The sequence below is a fragment of the Benincasa hispida genome, chromosome 11 (assembly GCF_027475165.1).
Source record: "Benincasa hispida cultivar pf3 chromosome 11, pf3_genome.v1.1, whole genome shotgun sequence".
Taxonomy (NCBI): domain Eukaryota; kingdom Viridiplantae; phylum Streptophyta; class Magnoliopsida; order Cucurbitales; family Cucurbitaceae; genus Benincasa; species Benincasa hispida.
This window is the reverse complement of record NC_143488.1, coordinates 84809819-84833025: the sequence shown is the minus strand read 5'-3', so window position 1 is coordinate 84833025 and position 23207 is coordinate 84809819. Positions and strand designations below refer to the sequence as shown.

Below are 23207 nucleotides of genomic sequence, written 5' to 3'. Positions count from 1 at the left end.
TTACGATGTAAGTCTTGGTTTTGTGTCCCTTATGGCTATTCATGGATCTTTCGTCCTCGCCAGGTATGTTCATTCATTAAATGTTTTATAAAAAATGTGTTAAAAAACCTTCATGTCTAAGCTTTATGTACTGAATGATTGTTATTGCTAGTTTAACAACCTGAAAGAAGTTAGTATGAGATGGCTATTTTGGTTTCGTGTTATGGAAAGAAAGAAGGATCATAATAAGGCCATTTGGTGTTAGTTTAATTCATGGAAGAACTGTTAGAAACGAACATATATTTCGGTTAAGAGATATTGAAACTTGATAGAACTATGAAGTGTTATGCACTTATGACATGAAAGAAAGAAATGGATGTATTTGGTTAAGCTATAGAATAAGGTAGGTGAGTTGGAAATTCACTGGGGAATAATATTAAGTTTTGCATCACGAGAATAAAACTAGTGATGCTACAAGGAATTTTATCACAAGGCACACGTTCTTAGTTATGAGATTAAAGTTTCTTTATAAGATAAAAAAAAAATAGGTGAAGAAGAGACTATAAATTCTATTAAGGATTACTAGATATTAAAGTCAAAATGTTCCAAGAAATTTTTTGAAAGTATTAATAAGTCATGATCACTTTCATGGTATCGAAGTTGATGGACCAAGTAATGTATGGTGTTTTGGTTCTTTATGTAACATACCTAAAAGGAAGAAGAATTACTAGATGGAGCATAAAGTGATAGTATGAGGAACTCCTTACAAGACCGAGATAAGATGAATTGGACAAAGAATGTCAAGATGGTTGAAATTATAGTTGCCTTTAGATGGGAGAAAACGAGTTATTGGATTGGAAATTCAGGTGCTTGGGTTTGAACTATGTGTTTGTTGGAATGAAAAGGTTCAAGTTTAATTAACCATACCAAGAGGAAGGATAAACGTTTTGAAGTTTAAAAAGCAATGTTGTCTTGTTGTCTTGTGAGGATATCCTACTATAGTTCCAAGTTTGGAACGGAATTTTAGATTTATGGAAAAGGTTATAAAGGGTCATATGTCTTGGTTTAGGGATTATGTTTCGCTCTTGAAGTAAAAAGTACACTTTCAAGTTGTTGGCTTAAGCAAGGATAAATGTGAAGAAAATGATAGTATTTAAGGAAAGGTTTTATTCATTTGGGGAGATAAATGGAAATTAATGTGTTCAAGATTCTCAAATAGTTAAGAAATGTTTGAATTTTAAGACATGATATGGGTGGATACAAGGCATGGTTCGGTGTAAAATAGGAATCTCTTATTATCATTTAGAACTTTGGATTGCAGTAGGCATTACTTGGAAAAAAAAAATATAGCCTGCTTAGGTTGTTGGATTGTAGAATGTGAAAAGGGATTCGAATAGTCACATATTTTGGTAAAGATATATTTCACTAAGAAAATGAAATAGAGCATCTTGGATTTATTGGTCTTGGAAAAGATAAGGGAAGATGAAAGGATTTGAGAAATATTTTGTTGTTTTAAGAAGGTAAGGGGAATTGATGTTTTGAGATTAAGAACAAAGGTTTGGTTTGGTGTCCAAGGTAGGAAATATGTGTTTACGAACCTTTAGAGTTGGTATGAACAATCTCGTTACTATTTGGAACTATGGATCTTAGTATTTGATTGAATAGATATCATGCCTAAGCTATTGGTCATGGAACACAGTTTTAGCATGAGAATTTGATTAAGTTAGACTATCATGCGTTGAAAGAGTGCTTAGCAATCTTCTTCAAATTATAGTGGAGTCGAGGAAATAACGTTTTATGAAAGGATGTTTAGTAGCAATAGTTGTTAGAACCATGGAAATGGAAAGGTTAAGGCCTCGTTTAAGAGGGAAAAGACGTTAAAAGGTATTAGCAAGGTTTAGAGGATTTGATTGTGGACACGAATATCTAGAATAAGGAATTAATGAAGCCATTGATTTGATTTGAAGGTGAAAGTAATCTAGCTCCAAGTAAAATAAAAAAAAAAAAAAAAGCTATATGAGTATTAAGGTTGAATAAATTTGATCTCCCATAATGACCCCTAGCACTAGAGATGAACTTGAGTTGAGAGCAACTCCTATTCTTAAGGTTCCTTATAGAAGGACTTTAGTAGGGTTGGAATAGCCTAAGTCACTCATACAAGAACCATTTAGCAAAGTGCTTCATATGTGCCTTAATGTTTTTCCTTCGAGCACATCAGCTTTGTTTATTAGGAAAGAAAGATGATTCACGCGACTTTGTATCAACTATTACGGATTGAATATGATAGTGCATCTCGATTGTAGGGGATTGTCAGGGCAATTAGGTGCCGGATCCGAATTCTGAATCCTGGAGGTGAGATACCATGAGAGATATGTTTTATGTTGCATGGACAGTGAGGTGATCCACTCTATGGAGTGTGAACATTCTCAATATAGATGTACACAATCATGAAGATCTTTATCTTAGAAATTGGCATCAGGGAATGGTTACAGCTATTATGAGGTTATGGTGATGTATTTTGGAATGATAAATGCTCTACAGTATATGGGGACTTCAAGAGCTTCATTTAAGTGAGATTTTCAGACTCGTGCATAGGAGAGTCTAAATGGTGATATATGTTTGTTTTAAGATTAACGAGTAACATGATATTGTTTCAGATAAGTTATATAATTCATGGTAGGAGGTGAAGACTTTCTAAAACTTGGAGACAGTGCTAGTTAGAAGTTCTTTGGTAGAATTATCGATTTGAAGAAGCAATTTGGAAACATGAGGATGAGACAAGAACTAAGTATCACGAGCCTTTAAGGACTTGAAATTTCGAGGACGAAATTCTCTTAAGGAGGGAAGAATGTAACATCCCCAATTTCAGAAAAATTTAAGTTAATTATCTAAAATTATTGACTTTAAATTTCCCTTTCATTTGGAAAATTGGGATTGAATTGAAATAATTGAAAAACTTTTATTGATTAAATTGAATTTAATTGATTAGATGTTCGAACTGATTATCTTGAAAATATTGAATTTTGCTTCCCTTTGATTTTGGATTTTATGGTCAACTTAAAAAAAAAAAATAAAATAAAAGAGATAATTAATTTCATGTGGCTTTGAATTGATTTAAATATTTGGAAGGATTTAATTTATATCAAATTGATGGATAAAATATTTTATTTATCTTTTCAAAATTGGAAAAAAAATAAAATAATTGAGATTTTTTATCAAAATTAAATGAGAGTGAAAAGAGGCAAAAAAAAATTGGGAGAAAGCAATTCGGTTTTTCAGCGATAACTTTCACAAAATTGTCGATTGTCGGAGTTTGAACCGTTGGATCGTGCTCAAATTTGTTCAGTCTATTTGAGACATATAGAATTTCATTTTGAATGGTTGATAGTTGTTTGAAGCTCTGGTTTGTTTGTAATTGCTGCTGAATAAAATCTGTAAAACTAGAAATTCCTCTTCTCTCTCACTCTCACAAACCCTCTCATGCAAGACCCTCACTATCAGCAGCTAACCTAAACAATTTATGTCGTCTGACAGCAACACCTGCTGCCTATCTATGGTAGCCATGAGCTGACGTGCCATCAGCCGCCACTGCCCGATCTTTACCGAAATCTTGAGAAAAACCTTGGGTAAGACTTATTTTTCCTTATAATTTGGGAGGTGAAATTCACCCATTTGATTTTGGGTTAAATTAGTAACCTGTGAAACTTAGATTCAAGATTTGGAAGTTTTGAGACATTGACCATCAAGCTAGAGACCATTTTTTATTTTGCAGAAAATTGGTAAAGATTGGTAAGTTCTAGGTAAGAGCGGTTGAGTTTAGAAGGTTCTCGGTTGCCCATTAAATTTTGGTTTTCTTTTTGGTTGATGCCAATTATATTTGGAATTTAGATCCAAGATTGGAGTATTTTAGAGTGCGCAACGTGCTGTCTAGGGATTCGAGTTTGTTCGACAAGTAGTTTGGTAAGCGTTGTGATCGTTGTTGTTGGTTGTTGGCCACTTATTGATTATTGGACTAAAAGAATGGTTTAATTTTAAGTATTTTGAAGGTTCTAAGTCGTCATCCATTGAGTTTAAAATATGCTAAGAGGAGATTTTGGAGTCGAAATCCTGTGAGTGTCTGTTGATCAAGTTTTGTTTGGGTAAGTTATTTGGTGACCGTTTGATTAAATTTAAGTCCTAGGGGGTCAGGTCATTACATTTTTTCTCCGAAACAATAACAATAATGGTATCGGTAACCATAACCATAACCATAATCATAACGGTGACGGTAATGGTGACGATACGACATAATTTTCGGGTACAATTCAATTGATCACCTCATGACAGACAAATGTAGAACGCCAGTAAACAATAACAAACGTAAAAATATGGGTCTCACTTTTCAAATTACCTTTCATTTATTGTGATACACCTTCCGTATAAGTGGCCTTAGTCTCTAGATTTAAAAAATGTTACACTTTTAGTCTTCAGTTTTAAGTTTAGATTCAGTTTAGTTTCTAAGTTTCAATATATTATAATTTTACTCTTCAATTTGAGCTTTGTTTTAATTTGGTCTCGATGTTTTAAGATTTACACTTTTAACCTCGAATATTTTTCACTAAATACTCATTTTGAATCTTTGCTATTGTTTGTTAATTAATTAAAAGAATTAAAATTAATTAAGTTGTACTATTTTTCACTAAATTAAAATAAAATCTAAAATTTCACTTCATAATTGTTCTATATTAACTAATAGACATTAACGTCAATAATTAAAAATGAGTATCAAATTACCTCAAATCTTGAAAATTAAGTATCAAATTCAAACAAAACTCAATACCAAAAGTAAAATTATAACAATTGAAATTTAAGGACTAAATTGTCAAAATCAAAATTTAAGGAGTATGACATTTTGAAATCTAATTGCCAAATAAAAACTAAACTCAAACCAAACATGTATTTTCCCTTCAATTTTAACATGATACCTCATATTTTTCTAATAAAAAAAAAAAAAGGAAAGTAAAATAAAGTACAACTCACGGGTTATTAAAGCATAAGATAAGACAAGGAATCAGGGTGGGGCAGCGGCCAATGACAAAAAGACAGAGCAACCCGTGAAAAAAATAAAAGGTAATTGGGGATAGCCTAATTGAAAGAAACAAGATACATTTTTTTCTTCTTTGTTTTTCAAGTCAACTGATCAAAAATGAAAATCAAAATTAGCCTCTATTTCATCTCATATGATCTATATAGTTGGTCTCCTTCTTCAAGCTCGGAAGAAATTAAAAAAACCATATATTTACAGATCTAATGTCAAAGGAGACGAAACCTAAAGTCGTGTGTTGTATTGGCGACATCCATGGATACTTCACCAAGCTTCAGAAGCTATGGCGAAACCTCGAGTTGACGATCGGGGCCTCCGACTTCGCTTCCGCTACCGTCATCTTCTTGGGAGATTACTGCGACAGAGGGCCGAATTCTCGAGAAGTGATTGAATTCTTGGTCTCACTGCCTTCCAGGTACTCAAAAGATTTTATATATATATTTGGTTATGCCCTTCAACTTTAGACTTTTAAGTTTCAAAAATATCTTTAAAGTTAAAAAATAGCAAAACAAACAAAAATGCTTTGAACCTTTAAAAATTCAAAAACATATTAGTTGCTATATAGATGTTGCTTAGAATATCACTTACAAGCCATATATAAATGTGTCGTAATTGATATGACTTTCCTCGATTCAAGGTTCAATCTAACAAATTCTAATCTAAAGTATTTTTGCGACAGATTAAAAACGTAACCAAATTAGTTACATCTATGCATTTTTAATGACCCATGTCACTTTCCTTTATTTTGCTAATAGTTTTGGTAGTTTTGAACCATTTTTAAAAGTTCAATAATATTTTTAAAACTTTCCAAAGTTGACATCCAGTATTTTTTTCTACTCTTCACCTTTTAGAATTGAAAAGTTACATACTAAAAGGAAAAAAGTTAGAAGGTAAAACTTTGTCTTGCTATGGAAGGTATCCAAAGCAGAAGCAAGTATTTCTGTCAGGGAATCACGAGTTTGGGTTAGCAGGGTTCCTAGGGCTCGTGGGAGCTCCGTCGAACGAGTCGGGGTTCGAGTCGACATGGGAGGGGTTCGAGGAGAGGGAGGAGGAAGAAGGATGGTACAAGGGGGAGGGGTATGAGAATATGCATTTGCAAGCAAGAATGTGGGGTGGGACTACAAGGGAGAGATTTGATGCATATGGAATTGAATTTATGGGCTCAGTTTATGATGCTGCACCAACATTTGAGTCCTATGGTGTTCCTCATGGATCTCCTGGTATTGTATATCCCATCTTTTTTTTTTTTTTTTTTCCAATTATTTTTAGTATGTAGTTCAATTTGATTCTTTAAGAGTGAACACTTGATTCATATGGTATTTCATAAACATATACCTTTAGTTAATTTATTGTTCTTGTTTATTTCTAAATAATTTACATGATGATGTAGATCTAAGAGTTTAATTTTAGGTTCTCATTTTTCCTTATATATATACACGCACTAAACAGATGTAATGATGTAATGGCATTTTTTCTTTTCTAGTAGGCACGATATGGATTAGCATTTTGATTTTTTTTTTTTTTTTTTTTTTGGCAAATTACAAAAACCATCTTTGAAATTTAATGGTAGTTGCAATTATATCCTTAAATTTTCAATTTTAAAAATTGAATCTTCAAACTTATATAAGTGTTAAAATTAGGTCTAATAGAACCTTCAAACGTACATAATTGTATAAATTGTAATATTTGTATAAGTTTGAGAGTTCAATTTTATCATTTATTATTCTAATTTCTATAACTATTGGAAGTTTGAGAATCAAATTTTAATCATTATAGAATTTTCACAATTATAGAAAGTTTAGCTTTTGAGTCATAAGTTTGATTTTTCAACCCCACATATTGTAAAAAAAAAAAAAAAAGGAAAAAATTTCTAATTCTTTTCAATCTTAAAAAAGCTAAGAGAATAAATTTATAATTTTCTCAACGCTAATAGACTTCTATCGGTGTCTATCAGTGATAAACTTATATCAATTTCTATCACTATAGTATCAATGATAGACTTTTACCAGTTTTGATCACTGATAGACACTGATAGACTTCTATCAGCCTCTATCAATGATAAAATTTTATTAATTTTTATCATCGATAGACTTTTATTAGCCTATCAATATCTTTCAGTGATAAACTTGTATAAGTTTCTATCATTGATAGACTTGTATCAGTTTTCATTACTGATAGAAATCTAGTGATAGACACGGATAGATTTCTATCACTAGATTACTGATAGAAATCTAGTGATAGACACTGATAGATTTCTATTAGTGATAGACATGTATCAGTTTTTGTCACTAATAGATGCTGATAGACTTCTATCAGCGTCTATCTGATAGACATTGATAACAATGTTTATCACAACTATTTAAAAACAACAAAATTCAAATCAATCATCCAACTTCATGGGTAAATAAATTTGAACACCAAAACTTAATGGGTGATCAAGAACAAAAAAAATTAACCCAAAATGCCCAAAATCTTATCCCTAATAGCAAAAAATCCGACGAACTCTAACGCTGGTGACGACAAGACAACGTCGATGAGGATTAGGTTGCATGGATTTAAGAGTTAGAGGAAGAGAGAGAGTAAATCAGGTAGAGAAAGAAAAATTGGCTCACCGAAGACGACGTACAACCAGATCTGCGATGTAGACCCCAACAACGATAGATCGACGGTTGAGCAATGAGTGTGGTGGTTGTTGGATGTTAGAGTGCATGGGTAAGAGAGAGAGACCGAGATTGGAAGAAGAAGACGACGACGAAGAAAGGGGAAGATGGAGAAGGGGGAAGATAATTAAATTTTGCTATTTTGTGTAAATAGTTTTTCTTATTTTTTTCTATTTTTAAAATCTCCCTATTTTTTTATTACATAATTTTATTTTATTTTAAATTATTTTGATTAACAAAATAAAATTTTAATGATGTACTAAATTTATGAACTTAATTTTAATTGAAAATAAGTTTTTGTTTTTCAAAATCTCGAGTTCTGAAACATGATCAATATTTTTTTCATTTTTGACATCTCTCTCTAAAACCTTTCTCCTAAATTAAAAAAAAAAAAAACAAACAAACAAAGACAAAATCTAATTTATCCTTCGCTTTCCAAAATTTTTCATCTCGACTCTCCCCTTCTAAACCTATCTCTCACATTTCTCTTTGTAAAAGTTAAATATTCCTTTCATACTTTTTTTAATTTCTCTATCATATACATGTAACTTTAATATTCTTTTTTTCTAAAATACCCCACTAAATGAAGTTTTTTCTCTCCCCACTGCTTTTATCTTTATATTTTTATTTCTAACATATCCCATTCTTTATTATTTTACTTTCTTTCCAAGTATTTTTCTAACCAATTTTTCACTAATATAAAATTAGGTTATAATGTAAATTGAAAATCGATATTATAGGATTATAATATCAGTTGCCAACCAATAAATATGGAGTTATTAAAAATCTTCAATGTCGATTGTCTTTAATGTTCAACCGACATTATATTTCAGTGTCAGTCACCTTTAATGTCGGTTTTCAACCGACATTGAACATCTTTAATAACACCTTCTTCAATGTCAGTTGTCTTTAATGTGGTCCACCTTTGAAGTCGGTCAATAACTGATATTAAAAGGGTTTGTCCCGACATTAAATGTCTGTCATTGTTTATTTATTGAAAAAAAAAAACATGTACATATATATACACACATATACATGTATATACATAAATATAGACATATATATATATATGTATACATACACATATATATGTATATCTACATTGATATATATGTTTTGCTTGTGTGCATGCCCAATACTATTTCTCTATCACCTGTCGGATAATACTATTTCTTTCTGTAGTTAATATTCTCTCAAATGTATCTCGAAAAACAGAAATTCTATAAAACATTTTTATATTAATTTTGTTTCAAATAGAACTAAATAATTTAAAGTATACTACATTACTGTTTTCTCAGATTTGATGAAGGCAGTACCTGATGAACATAAGAAGTTCCTTTCCAATCTGGTTTGGGTTCATGAAGAAGTAATACTAATTTAGTCTCTGAGCTCAAATCAAATAGCATAATATATATAGGAGGTTTTCCAAAATAGAAAAATAAGGAAACCATTTACACAAAATTGTAAAATTTTAATCTTCTTTGATAGAGACTGATAGAAGTCTATCCGTGTCTATCAGTGATAGAAACTGATAGAAGTCTATCACTGATAGACCATGATAGAAATTTATCAGTGTCTATAAATTTTTTTTTTGTTATTTTTGTAAATAATTTGATATTTTTTCTATCTATGAAAAGTTTTCATATATATGTCTCATAATTAGGAAGAAATAACCAACCAAATAAGGGTTTGGATTTCCTTAGGATGATGTGTGTTTGGAGACAAAAGATGGCATAAAGAACTGCAGATTGATAGCAGTCCATGCAGGTTTAGAGGAAGGGAAAGATGTTGAAGAGCAACTCAAGTTTTTGAAAGCCAAAGAAACCAAATTTCCCAAAATAATGGGTCTAAGTGGGAGGAAGAATGTTTGGAATATCCCAAAGGTGAATATTGTTATTGTGGTTATTATTATTATTATTTTACTTTGAATTTATGCCGTAAATATTTTTAAATATAACAAAATGTCACTGTCATGATAAATACGGATAAACATTGATAAAAGATGATAGATAGTGACATTTTGCTATATTTGGAAATATATGTTTTACCCTTTAAAATAATAACCCTTCAATTTAATGAAAAAAATGATGAGTTAATCTAATGATTCTATTAATTTAAACTTAAAACTTATCGATTTAAACCTTCCTTTCAATTTTCGTTTGAATATATTGTATAAAACTTATAATTATTCCAATTAAACGTCTAAATTTTTATAAGTGAACGGATCAATTTCGATCATTTAGTAAAGATTACATACCCATGAAATTTGTCAATGCATCAAATACTCTTGTATGTGTGTAATTTCTTCAAAAGTTGGTTGGATTAACCAAATGTATTATTAGAATTGATGCATTGACAATTTTTAAAAGAAATTCCCAAATTGAAAGTCCAAATTAATATGCTTATAAAAGTTTTTCAGAAGTCTCACACGATATTTAATCCAAACAGAACGTAATGGAGGATATACATTAATATACTTACGAAAGGTTAGAATGAAAATGGATATAATTATTTGGTTTAAAGTTATAATTAATATACCTTCTAAAGTTTAGATATATAAATTGATATTTTTCGAAATTATAATTATGATATTACAGGAACTGTGTGAGAAAAATGATGAAAAGGCAACCATTGTTGTAAGTGGACACCATGGAAAACTTCACATCGATGGCTTAAGACTCATCATTGATGAAGGTGGCAGTGTGCCCGAGGTTAATCCTTTAGCTGCAATTTTGCTTCCTTCCATGAAAATTGTTCGTGATACTGATATCTTTTAAATTCTCTATGTCTTTTTAATACTTATGGGGATATAGTTAATTTCAATATGTCTTTTGGAATAATGATGTTAGTGTGGTTTCTGCTACCTCTTAGTCCTTGGAATGGATGTATATGGTGGAAGTTATTGGAAGAGAGATTCTAATTTTTCTAATAAAATTATAGTACTTATTATAAATATTTGATATATAATAGATGCCCGTTAGATGCTCATGCTTAGTATCCATTGACCATGTATCATACTCCTATTTTTTCAAGTATTGTTTACGTGTCTCAAGATTACATATTATTGGTGTTTATGTAATCCACATTTGGTGGGTTTTGTAAGACACACACAGATTGGTAAGAAATCCAGAAGACTTGGAGGAAATTTCCATATTTTTCCATTTTCTATAACTTTCTTTATTTAATTTAATTATTTAGTTATTTTATTTTATTTTAAATATATTTTATTATTGCATTGTATTTTCTCCATATATGTGTTCTGTTGTGCTCCTCAATTTTACAACAGGTTATCAGCACAAGCTCCTGTCATTTTTTCCTCTAAAGATAGGTCCTAAAGGTATGTCGTTTTCCCCTCTTCGCTATAATCAATGAATTTAATTTTATTTTGCATATTTAATATCTATTAAATTTCTAATAAAAATATAATATTTTGTGATAGTGTTGTCATGACAACCTTACGAAATTAGAATTCGCAGCTCTTGACATTAATGATAATAATTATTTTCATGGTGCTCGATGAGGAAATCCACTTGGATGTTATGAACTTAAGGGAAATAATTAAAGAAGGAAATACGACATCCAGTCAGGATAAAGCAAAATCTACGATTTTCCTTCATCATCATCTCCTCGAGAAATTGAAAATGGAGTATCTTATAATAAAAGATCCCCGTATCTTGAAGAAAAATTTGAAAGAGAGGTATGATCATAAAAAAAATGGTTATTCTTCCCAAAGCTCGTTATGAGTGGACGCATTTGAGACTACAAGATTTTAAATCAGTAAGTGATAACAATTCCACATTATTTAAAATCAATTCGTAATTGTTGTTATGAGGAGAGAAAATTATTGATGTTGATATGTTAGATAAGACATTTTCTATATTTCATGTCTCAAATATATTATTACAACAACAGTATCGAGAGAAAGGTTTATCGAGAGAAAGGTTTTAAACAATATTGTGAACTAATTTCATGTCTTCGTAAGGAGTTATTGATGAAGAACTACGAATCTCGACCAAATGGAACAACACCATTTTCTGAAGTGAATGTTGTGAATATTAATAATTGTGGTCGAGGTCGTGGTCGAGGTTGTGGTTGAGGTCGTGACCATGGTAGATGAAGAAATAATTATTATTTTTGTGGTGGTCATTCTAATCATTCAAATTTCAAAACCACACAAAATGATGATCACAAAAGAAAATCTCCACAAGATAAGAGTTTAAAAAGTGTTGAAAACAAATTCTTCCAATGCGGAATGATTTAACATTGGTCATGTACCTGTCGTACGTCAAAACACTTAAGTTGACCTCTATCAAGCCTTCCAGAAGGAAAAAGGGAAAAAATGTGGAAGCAAATTTTGTATACCAGGATAATGATATATTTGACCCATCCAATATGACAAATTTGGATGTGGCAGACTTCTTTGAATCTCCTGAAGAGAAGATCGACACAGTTGATGAAACATCAAGTGTTTCTTTTGACTTTGAAAATATCTAAACTTAATGTCATTATTTTTATCTATTTTTATGTTGTTTTTCTCTTAGTAAATGTTAACTTTTGTACATTTCAAGTTTTTCTTATTGTAATAATTTTTTTTAATGACGAAACCTGGATCACTTTCATATGTTGGGTGATTAAAAATGAGCAAAGAAGATCTATGTCTGGCAGTCAATGCAATTACACATATAATACTTACAAGTAGAAAATATTTTTCCAAACTGACAATGCTGGAAGCAAAAATCAATACAATATTAGCTTCTGCAAACCTAATTGAAGGGTTTGGAAAAACAAATATTATTTTGCCTAAAGGAACAAAATTTAAAATTGACAATGCATTGTTCTCTAGTCAATCAAAGAGAAATCTACTTAGTTTTAAAGATATACGTTGGAATGCTCATCATATTGAGATTGATAGAAAGAATAATATGGAGTATCTTTATATCATATCTACTCTCTCTTATGAATAAAGTATATTGGAAGAGTTTCCTGTTTTATCTTATGGATTATCTTATACTCATATACGAGTAATTGAAACATATGCAACAATGAACTTGAAATTCATGAATCCAGACATATTTTCAATTTGACATAATAGACTAAATCATCCAAGATCTATAACGATAAGAAGAATTAGTGAGAATTCAAATGAACAATCATTGAAGAGCTAGAAGATTCTTCAATTTAATGAATTATCATGTGATGTTTGCTCTCAAGGCAAATTAATAATTAGACCATTATCAGCCAAAGTGGGAATTGAATCATCTGAATTTGTAGAATGAATTCATGGTGATATATGTGGACCTATTAACCCATCAAGTGAACCATTTAGATATTTTATGGTATTAATAGACGCATCCAGCAGATGGTCACACATGTGCTTATTATCAAGTCGAAATCTTGCATTTGCAAGATTACTTGCTCAAATAATTAAGTTAAGAGCACAATTTCCTGATTATACAATTAAGACCATTCGTCTTGATAATGCTAATGAATTTACATCCTAAGCTCCCAAGCTTTTGATAATTATTGTATGTCAATTGGGATAAGCGTTGAACATTCTATAGCTCATGTTCATACACAAAATGGTTTAGCATAATCATTTATAAAACGTTTGCAGTTAATTGCTAAACCATTGCTTATGAGAGCTAAACTTCCTACATTTGTATGGGGACATGCTATTTTGCATATAGCGTCACTTGTATGCATTAGGCTAGTAGCTTATCATAAATACTTGTCATTGCAATTAACTTATGACCATGAGCCAGATATTTCCTATCTGAGAATTTTGGATGTGTAGTATATGTTTAATTGCTCTACCACAATGTACTAAGATGGATTCTCAAAGGATGTTAGGAATATATGTTGGATATGATTCCCCATCAATTATTAAATATCTTGAACTCTAAGGAGTGATGTATTTACTGTACAATTTGCTGATTGTCATTTTAATGAGACGAATTTTCCAATATTAGCAGGAGGAATTAAGAAGTTGGAAAAAATTGCATGGAATACATCATTATTCTTTAATTTAGATCCCTGTACAGATCAATGTAAACATGAAGTTCAGAAGATAATTCATTTGCAAAATATAGCAAATCAGTTACCAGATATATTTATAGATGCAAAGAAAGTAACTAAATCACTTATACTAGCTGCAAATGCTCCATTGAAAATTGATATGTCAACGCAGTAAGTTGTCACCAATGAATCTAGAACACGACAGAAGCGTGGTAGACCAATGGGTTCCAAAGATAAAAACCTCGAAAATAAAAAATAATTGATAGTAAAAAAGACTTGGTTGATAATGTAAATACACATGAAAAATCCTTGACATGACTAGTGAGGAAGGTGAAATATTGAAGATGATAATGAGATTTCAATAAACTGTCATGACAGGAAAAAGATAGAATTGAACTAAGGTAGTTGTTGACAACATTTTTGCGTATAATGTTGCTGTATCTGAAAATGAGGATCCTGAGCCAAAATTTGTTGAAATGTCAACATAGAAAAGATTGGCTTTAGTGGAAGGAAGAAATTGAGGTAGAATTAAACTCATTTTCAAAACATCAGGTTTTTGGATCAGTAGTCCAAATACCAGAAGGTGTCAAACCTCTGGGATACAAATGGATATGTGTGAAAAACAGAAATAAAAATAATGTGGTCACAATATATAAATCAAGACTAGTTGTACAAGGTTTCTCACAAAGACTTGGTATTGATTATGAGGAGACATATTCTCATGCAATTACACTAAGATATTTAATTGGTCTGACTGTGTATGAAAATCTAGACATGCATCTTATAGATGTAGTCAAAAAATATTTTGATAATGATATTTTGATAATGATATTTATTGGAGAATCCTAGAAGGATTTAAGGTACCTGAAACATATGAATCAAATCCCCGGGAATTGTATTCAATAAAGTTATAGAGGTTATTATATGGATTGAAACAATCAAAATGAATGTGGTACAATTGCCTGAGTGGATAATTTTTTAAAGAAGGATATCAAAATAATTCAATATGTCTTTGTGTTTTTATAAAGAAATCACAATCAGCATTTACTATTATAATTGTATATGTTGATGATTTAAATATAATTGGAACTCTTGAAGAATTTTCAAAGGCAACAGAATATCTTAAAAAAGAATTTGAAATAAAATATCTTAGAAAAATAAAATTTTTCCTTGGCTTGCAACTTGAGTATTTAATAGATGAGATATTTATTTATCAGTCAACTTATACAGGAAAAATTATAAAAAGATTTTATATAGACGAAGTGTTGGGGTTGATACCCTAAATCTTGTGAGTTATGTAGTTTTTAATTGTCATGTACAAACAATTTTATTTATTTAATAAAATATGCGATATGTTATTCGACATTTAGTAGCATTAACCCACAAAACAAAACCAATAAACTAAAATCCAATGCTATCTTTTGTAGCTTAAATATGTATGTAAAGACATACAGATGGATCGTGTTTAAGTCATAACCTAAATGGTCTGTAGTAGATGGATCGAGCTGAATACCTTATCCTAGTGACACTACGAATACGACCCATTTTGTAGATGTTACGATTGTTGTAAAGTGCTACAAATGATCTGATTCTGATCATTCATATAGAGACATGTGAGCAGGGGTTTTTTTGTACAAAAGGGTTTATATAAGACCAGACCACGAAATGAATAGTTTCATTATATAACGTTGTTAATAGTCGAGACTTACATTTCACTAGGATGACTATAGGTGACATGACTTTGATCTCGAGTGAGTTGTGAACTCCTGCCTATGAAGGCGGTCCTTTGATTTGTATGGGTGAGAGTGGCCAGATCGCCGACTCAATAAGCCTACCATTTTAGGGATTCGTCTGATTGGGGAGCTGAGAACACAGCTACATAAGATGAAATTCACTCATTCCCTAATATCGGGCTAAATTGATCCCTTAAAGGTTGATTTTGGGGCTCAAACATAGGGCACCACACCCTCTCTTGGCTCAAGAAGGGTTTGATCATTGTTGGACTATGACTTATTGTTCATTAGAGGGATTAGTGGTACTTAAGAAGTTAGATGTAACTACAGGGGTAAAACAATAATTTTGGCTCGGCTGTAATTATGAGCAATTTGTGAAGGATCATCGTACTGTTGATTGGTTATATCCAATGGACACAGAAATATATCTGTAGTATAAAGAGTGCAGCTGTCGGTCTTTAGTGGAGTGACAGATAGTTAATGGATGTTGGATTATTTAATTAAAGGAGTTGGATTAATTATCTGAGTACCATTGGAGCTTCAATCTACAGGTCATAAAGTGCCCTTTGTAGCTCAATAAGGATTATTGAGAATGAATTTTGGATTAATTTGAATTGTTCATATTAATTGAGGGAATTAATTATATGTGATATAATTAATTTAACTTAATTATATATAATATAATTAATATAATGTATTTAATGCATTATAATATAATGTTTATTTGAGAGCAATTAAATATTTGAATATGATTCAAATCTTAATTATATGAATGAGATTCACATAATTAAATTTAGTATAAATGCAATTTATATTAAATACCATTCATGTATGAATAAATCTATAGGTCATATTGTATTTGATACGATATAAAAACTATAGGTTATATGTTATATTTGATATAAAGTTATATTATATATATATAATTAGTTATTTATTAATTAAATTAAAGGGAAGGAGTTCCTTTAATTTTCTTTCATCAGATGTGGGAGTGGGAGTTACAGGGAGATGATCTCTTCTCTCCAGTTTCTTACGCAGAGTGTAAAAAAAAAAAAAAAAAAAAATCTCTGTTACTCTCCCACTGGATACACAAAAGAAATTTACTCTGTTACACTCCCACTGGATACACAAAAGAAATTTACCTTTCTTCCTTCTCAAAATTCTCTCCCGTTTCCAAAAAGATCAGAGCCCACAATTTTTTATATTCTCACCCTACCCTAAGGAGAATACAGAGGACGACTTTATGGTGGTGGCCATCTTGGATTGCTACTTTCTTGTGAGTTTTTTGAGTTGTTCATGATAGATCAAGGAGTGTTTTCTTGAAGATCTTTTTCTTCAAAGGTAAATATTGTCTAACCCTACACTTTTTCCCTCCTTAACATGCTATAAATTAGCTATATATGCATAATTTTTCTGTTCTGTAAATTTTATTTTGTGAATATTGGGAATTGGGAATGATCTCGCTTCCACAGTGGACCTCACGGTTCCTTCAATTGGTATAAGGGCGGAAGTTTTTTGTCCCAATTTTAATTTTCCAGAATTGAATTTACAGTTAATGGGGGGTTATATACATTTACTGCATTTATGGTTGATGAATGTATGTGGAATGTAATTGCTTTGCAATTTTTGATGTTTCTGAAGGAAAATTTCGGAAAATCCTTTGGGCGGAAGCAGAGATCGTCCCAAATTCCATTTTTATTGAATATAAAGTTTTATAGTAAAACAATAAAAAGATATGCATTTACTTAAAATTACAGCATGCTTTAAAACAAAAACAAAGGGTTTCAGAAACCCTTACCTTTGAAGAACTCTTTCTTCAAGAAATCATTTGTACAAGCCACGAATGAAACTCCTTTTACGCGGATCTCCTTCTTCAAGAATGAACACTATCACTCGAGAACCCTCTGTATTCTCTTGGGATAGAGAATTCAAGCAAGAATTGTGAGCGTTGCTTGAATCCTTGGAAGAGGGAAAAGAGATGGAGAGGAGGAGAAGGAAGAGAAGAACTTTTCTTCTTTGTGAGTTATTTCTTAGAGAGAACACTTCTTCTTTTAGAGAATTAAGGAAGAAGATGATTCATTCAACTTCTTGAATTTCACGTAAGTTAACTTGAGAGAATGGGGGGGGGGGGGGGGGGGGGGGGGAGGAGTTATAACTCCTTCTTTTTTATTAATTTCAAATAAATTAATAAATTAATATATATATATATATATAATAACTACTTTATTATATATATATACACTATATGTTATATCAAATATAATATATAGCCTATAGTTTTATATTGCATTAAATACAACGTTAACTATAGATTTTATTCTCTCACAACTATACATGGCATTTAATATAAATCATATTTATATTAAATCCACTTATGTGAATCTCATCCATATAAATGATATTTGGATCATATCCAAATATTTAATTCCACTCAATATAAATCATATTTATATTTAATTACATGAATTTTATTCATATAATTGGTATTTGAATCATATTCAAATTCCTCTCAATTAAAATGTTTCAAATACATTATAATTAATTATATCATATATAATTAATTCACTTAATTAATTTGAACACTTTAAATTAATCTAAAGATTAAATCTCAATTAAATCACTGTTGAGCTTTAGAGGGGACCTTATGGACCTGTAAATTGAAGCTCCAATCATATTTGAATAATTAATTAAACTCTTTTATTAAATTATTCAGGATCTGTTAACTGTCGATCACTCCACTAAAGATCGATAGCTGCACTCTTCGAACTACAAATAAATTTCTGTATCCATTGAATATAACCAATCAACAATGCGATGACCCTTCACAAATTGTTCGTAAGTACAATTGGGCCAAAATATCGTTTTGCCCTTATAGTTACATCTAACTCTTTAAGTACCACTGATTCCTCTAATGAATAACAAATCATAGTCCACTATGACCAAGTCCCTTTCGGGCCAGGAGAGGGTGTGACCACTATGTTCAAGACCCGGAATCAGCCTTTAAGGGAGCAATTTATCTACTTGCTCTTGCATCGGAGAATGAGTAAATTCCGTCTTCTGTAGCTGTGTTTCCAGCTCCCTAGTCAGACGAATCCCCAAAATGGTAGGCTTGTTAAGTTGGAAATCTGACCACTCTCACCCATACAAATCAAAAGACTGCCTTATGAGTAGGAGTTCATAACTCACTCAGGATTAAGGTCATGTCACTTATGGTCATCCTAGAGAAATGTAAGTCTCTATTATTAACGACATTATATAAAGAGACTAATCATTTCGTGGTCCGATCTTATACAAATTCTTTGTATAGGGTACCCCCGCTCACATGTCTTCATATGAATGATCAGGATTAGATCATTTATAGCACTTTACAACACTTGTAACATCTATAAAGCGGGTTGTATCTGTAGTGCCACCAGGATAAGTTACCCAATCTTATCCATCTACTACAAACCATTTAGGTTATTATTTAAACAAGATCCACTTGTATGTCTCTACAGACTTGTTTAAATTACATGAAATAACCTCATATCTTAGTTTATTGGATTGAGTATATGCTGATAAGATAACACTTATTTTACTAACAACAATATATTTACAAAGTTTACAAACTACAAGATTACAAGGAGATTTAGGACACCATTCCCAACAATCTTCTACTTGTCCTAAAGCTTAGGGAGACTAATGAACAATACAAATAAGTACAAAAATACAATAAACTAGGACATACACTATACCTCAATAACATCTTCCACTTATCCTAGAAAATGTATTGCATATCTTGTAGACCCAGACTTTCCAGATGAACCTTGAACACTTTAGCCGTGAGAGCTTTTGTAAATGGATCAGAAACGTTGTGCTCCGAAGCAATCTTCGTGACAATCACATCACCTTGATGCACAATCTCCCGAATCAAATGATATTTTTATTCTATGTGCTTGCCTCTTCGGTGACTCCTAGATTCCTCAGAATTTGCCATAGCACCACTGTTATCACAATAAAGTGTGATGGGCAAAGACATATTTGGAACAACTTCTAAATCAGTAAGGAACTTCTTAAGCCAAACAACCGCTTTAGCAGCTTCATAAGCAACTACATATTCGGCTTCCATAGTGGAGTCTGCGATACATCCTTGCTTGATGCTTCGCCATATTATAGCTCCTCCATTCAGAATAAACATTGACCCTGATGTGGATTTCCGAGAATCTTGATCAGTCTAAAAATCAGAATCTGTGTATCCTATAAGGATCAAATGCTTATCTCCATACACGAGCATATAGTCCCTTGTTCTCTGAAGATACTTGATGATCGTTTTGACCATCATCCAATGATCTAATCCTGGATTGGACTGACATCGGCTGACAATCTCTACTGCATAGTAAATGTCAGATCTAGTACATAATATTGCATACATAAGGCTACAAATAGTCGATGCATAGGGAATTCATCTCATTTCCTCAACCTCTTATGGAGTCTTAGGACACTGTTCCTTACACAATACAATTCCATGCCTGAAAGATAATAAACCCTTCTTGACATTGTACATCGAATATCTAACAAGCATCTTGTCAATATACGATGCCTGAGATAAGACCAATCGTTTGTTCTTACGATCTCTTATAATCTGGATCCCTAAAACAAACTGCGCCTCTCTCAGATTTTTCATTTTGGAATTGGGTGGCTAGCTATTTCTTTACATCAGTCAGAAAACCTAACATCATTCCCAATAAGTAGGATATCATCCACATACAACACGGGGAAAGTTATGAGCTGTTGATAATTTTCTTGTAAACACAAGGCTCATCAACATTCTGATCAAAACGATAATATTTGATCGTTGTATCAAATCTTATATTCCAAGATCAAGATGCTTGTTTCAGTCCATAAATAGACCGATTAAGCTTGTAAAACTTTTACTCTTGATCTTGTTCAATGAATCCTTCTAGTTGATTCATGTAGATGGTCTCTTCGAGATTACCATTTAAAAAGACAGTCTTGACGTCCATTTGCCATATTTCATAGTCATAATATGTGGCTATGGACAAGAGAATCCTGATAGACTTTAACATGATAATAGGTGAGAAAGTTTCTTCATAGTCCACTCCCTCAACCTGGGTATAACCCTTTGCTACAAGTTTAGCTTTAAATGTCTGTACCTTTCCATCTACACCTCTTTTCCTCTTATCAATCCATTTACAGCCTATAGGTTTTATCCCGTCAAGTTGATCTACAAGCTCTCAGACAGAATTGAAGTACATGGACTCCATTTCTTGATTCATGGCTTTAATCCATTCATCCTTGTCAACATTTTCCATTGTTTGCTTATAAGACAATCGATCCTCAACACCATCATCAATTATGATGTTTTGGGCTTCAGTTAAACCCATGTAGCATATAAGTGGGTTCATAACCCTCCCACTACGTCGAGGTAATCTCAACTCTTGAGATGGATGACTAGATGAACTGACATCAGACACCCTTGTTGATCTATAAGCCTATTCAATAACTCTTGTTGAAGTCTCAACAGTCCCATTAAAAATCTCACTTAAAACATGATCCCTCATGTGGTCTTCTTTCAAGAAGGTAACGTTTGTCGACACAAATACTTTATTCTCACTTGGATCATAGAAGTATCCACCCCTTGTTTCCTTGGGGTGACCTACTAATACGCAAACTTTTGAACGAGGTTCCAACTTTTTGGGGTTTGCCATTAGTGTGAGAGTATATCAGCATGCATTGGAAGCAACAAGAATCAATAAGCACTCTAATTCATTAATTTTGGCAGTAACTAAAGCATGCTCATCTAACACAAGAGGGTTTGAAGCCATATCTACTCTCAACTGTAATTTTCTCCGAAATTTGCTATGAAACACCTCAAGATCTTCCTCACTATACTCTTGGAGCTTTAGAATGAGTTGTGGGACTCAAAAATAGCTTGAACGAAAGGAAACTTGGAGATAGACTCACTGCTACAACCCACTTGAAGAACAATTTCTTCAGCCTGAATTTTTCTGTAAAAACTCTTTAGATGCAAGCCTCAATTCCACTCCAATCTTCTTTATTTATTTCAGGTCTTTCATGCAAAGAAGATGGCTGCATGAGATGCAGCTCATGCTTGGAATTATTGAAGCCAAAAGAAAATGGGTTTTTTATGAGCAAGTTGAAGGTTTAATGGAAAAATCCATATTTCCATTTGTGTTGATTTTCCAATTTTTCAAACCAAACGATTTCAAAAAATAAATTTGATTTTAAAATTGAAAATATTATTAATTTTGTAAAATTAATTTCATAAATTAATTTTCTAATAAAATTAATAAATAATTATTTAAATAATTCAATTAATTCTAATAAATTTAATATCAAATATTAAATTAATTTTACACAAATCCACCTTCATATATTTAAATCATATTTAAATATAAATTCTCCTATTTCATTTAATTCTAGAACGTTTCAAATTAACTTATCATGCTACTCTAAAGCTAATCCATTTACGAGCTAGTATGGGGACCTCGCGGACCTATAGATCATGGGCTCCAACAATCCAAGATTAATTGGCTAAACTCATTATACCGAATGAATCCCATTTGTAACTAATGGGTCACTCCACTAAAACTCATAGTTGAACTCCCCTCACTGTAGATATATTATGTCCACTTGATATAACCATGATCAGTAAGTCGATCCTTTACAAGTCGTTCGTAATCACAGCTAGGTCAAGATCACCGTTTTACCCCTGTGAATACATCTCGTTCCTGAAGTTTCCATTGACCCTCTAATGAACAATTTGATTCATAGTACTTATGATTCAAGTCCTTTCTCTATCATGAGAAGATGGGGCCCTGATTGTTCCATCTTGTAGGGCTATGTCCCTAACTATTCATCCAGTCTTATCCTCAACATGGAAGGCTTATTGAGCAGTGTTGTTGGACTACTCTCACCCATGTAGATCAAAGTATAATCCTGAACAAACAGGAGTTCATAACTAACTTAGGATTAAGATCGAGTTATCTTAAGTTACTTAAAATGAAATAGTTAGTTTTAATAGTAAACGGTCGTTATAAAGAAAAGTGACTATTTCGTGGTCCAGTCTATATGCAACTCATTGCAAAGGATGCCCCCACTCACATATCTCTACATGAATGATCTGTGGATCACATCATTTGTATTAACTACAAAATGGTGCATCTAATAGTATTACCAGGATGAGATACCCAATTTCATGCATATACTTATTAGACCATTTAGGCTATATACTATTAACTTGATCTTGTTTATGTCACCACATAAAGTTAAAGTATTCACACTATAGCCATGGATATATTTATTGGATTTTTATAATAGAATGAAAAATCAACAACTTTATTGAATAAATTACTCAATAATATTTTATTGATAAATAGAATGTTTAACACGAACTGCGAGTTCTAGGATATTCCCAACAATCTCCCACTTGGACTAAAACTTCAGTGAGAATAAATATATACAATACAATTTTGAGAAATATAAAGGAAAATACAATAAACTAGGGCATCTCTAATACATAGATATTCTCCCACTTGCCCTAGATTACACTACTTGGAGTCCTAGTCCAACTAGGTAGCCCTCAAACACTTTAGTCGATAGGGCCTTTGTAAATGGATCAACAAGGTTGTCTTCAGAGGCAGAGGCTATCTTTGTGACGATCACATCTCCTTGGTGTACTATCTCTCTGATGAGATGGTGCTTTCTCTCAATATG

At 31.8% G+C, this 23207-nt stretch overlaps 1 protein-coding gene and 1 long non-coding RNA gene across 3 annotated transcripts; both read left to right on the top strand.

The window, feature by feature from the left end:
- The first annotated feature begins 5079 nt into the window (after positions 1–5079).
- On the top strand, positions 5080–10675 carry LOC120092041 (tyrosine-protein phosphatase RLPH2-like). Of its 2 annotated transcripts, XM_039050230.2 has the most exons (5): positions 5080–5477; positions 5978–6282; positions 9021–9088; positions 9426–9605; positions 10320–10675. In XM_039050230.2, exons 1-5 carry the CDS (start codon positions 5269–5271, stop codon positions 10497–10499), a joined length of 942 nt encoding a protein of 313 aa, XP_038906158.1. In that variant the 5' UTR covers positions 5080–5268; the 3' UTR covers positions 10500–10675. The 2 variants fall into 2 exon arrangements, with proteins under 2 accessions (XP_038906158.1, XP_038906159.1); XM_039050231.2 differs by lacking the exon at positions 9021–9088 and having other exon boundaries at positions 9490–9605.
- A 264-nt stretch (positions 10676–10939) lies between these two features.
- LOC150032977 (uncharacterized) lies at positions 10940–11229 on the top strand. Its single transcript, XR_016524774.1, has 2 exons — positions 10940–11059; positions 11162–11229. It is a non-coding gene; the product is annotated as an uncharacterized LOC150032977 (long non-coding RNA).
- The last annotated feature ends 11978 nt before the right edge of the window (positions 11230–23207 follow it).

Bases quoted from the DNA above. Each gene is read 5' to 3' on its own strand.
- LOC120092041 (XM_039050230.2), top strand. From the start codon at position 5,269: ATGTCAAAGGAGACGAAACCTAAAGTCGTGTGTTGTATTGGCGACATC. The intron at 6,283-9,020 runs GTATTGTATATC...CTGTTTTCTCAG, and splicing joins TGTTCCTCATGGATCTCCTG to ATTTGATGAAGGCAGTACCT. The intron at 9,606-10,319 runs GTGAATATTGTT...ATGATATTACAG, and splicing joins ATGTTTGGAATATCCCAAAG to GAACTGTGTGAGAAAAATGA.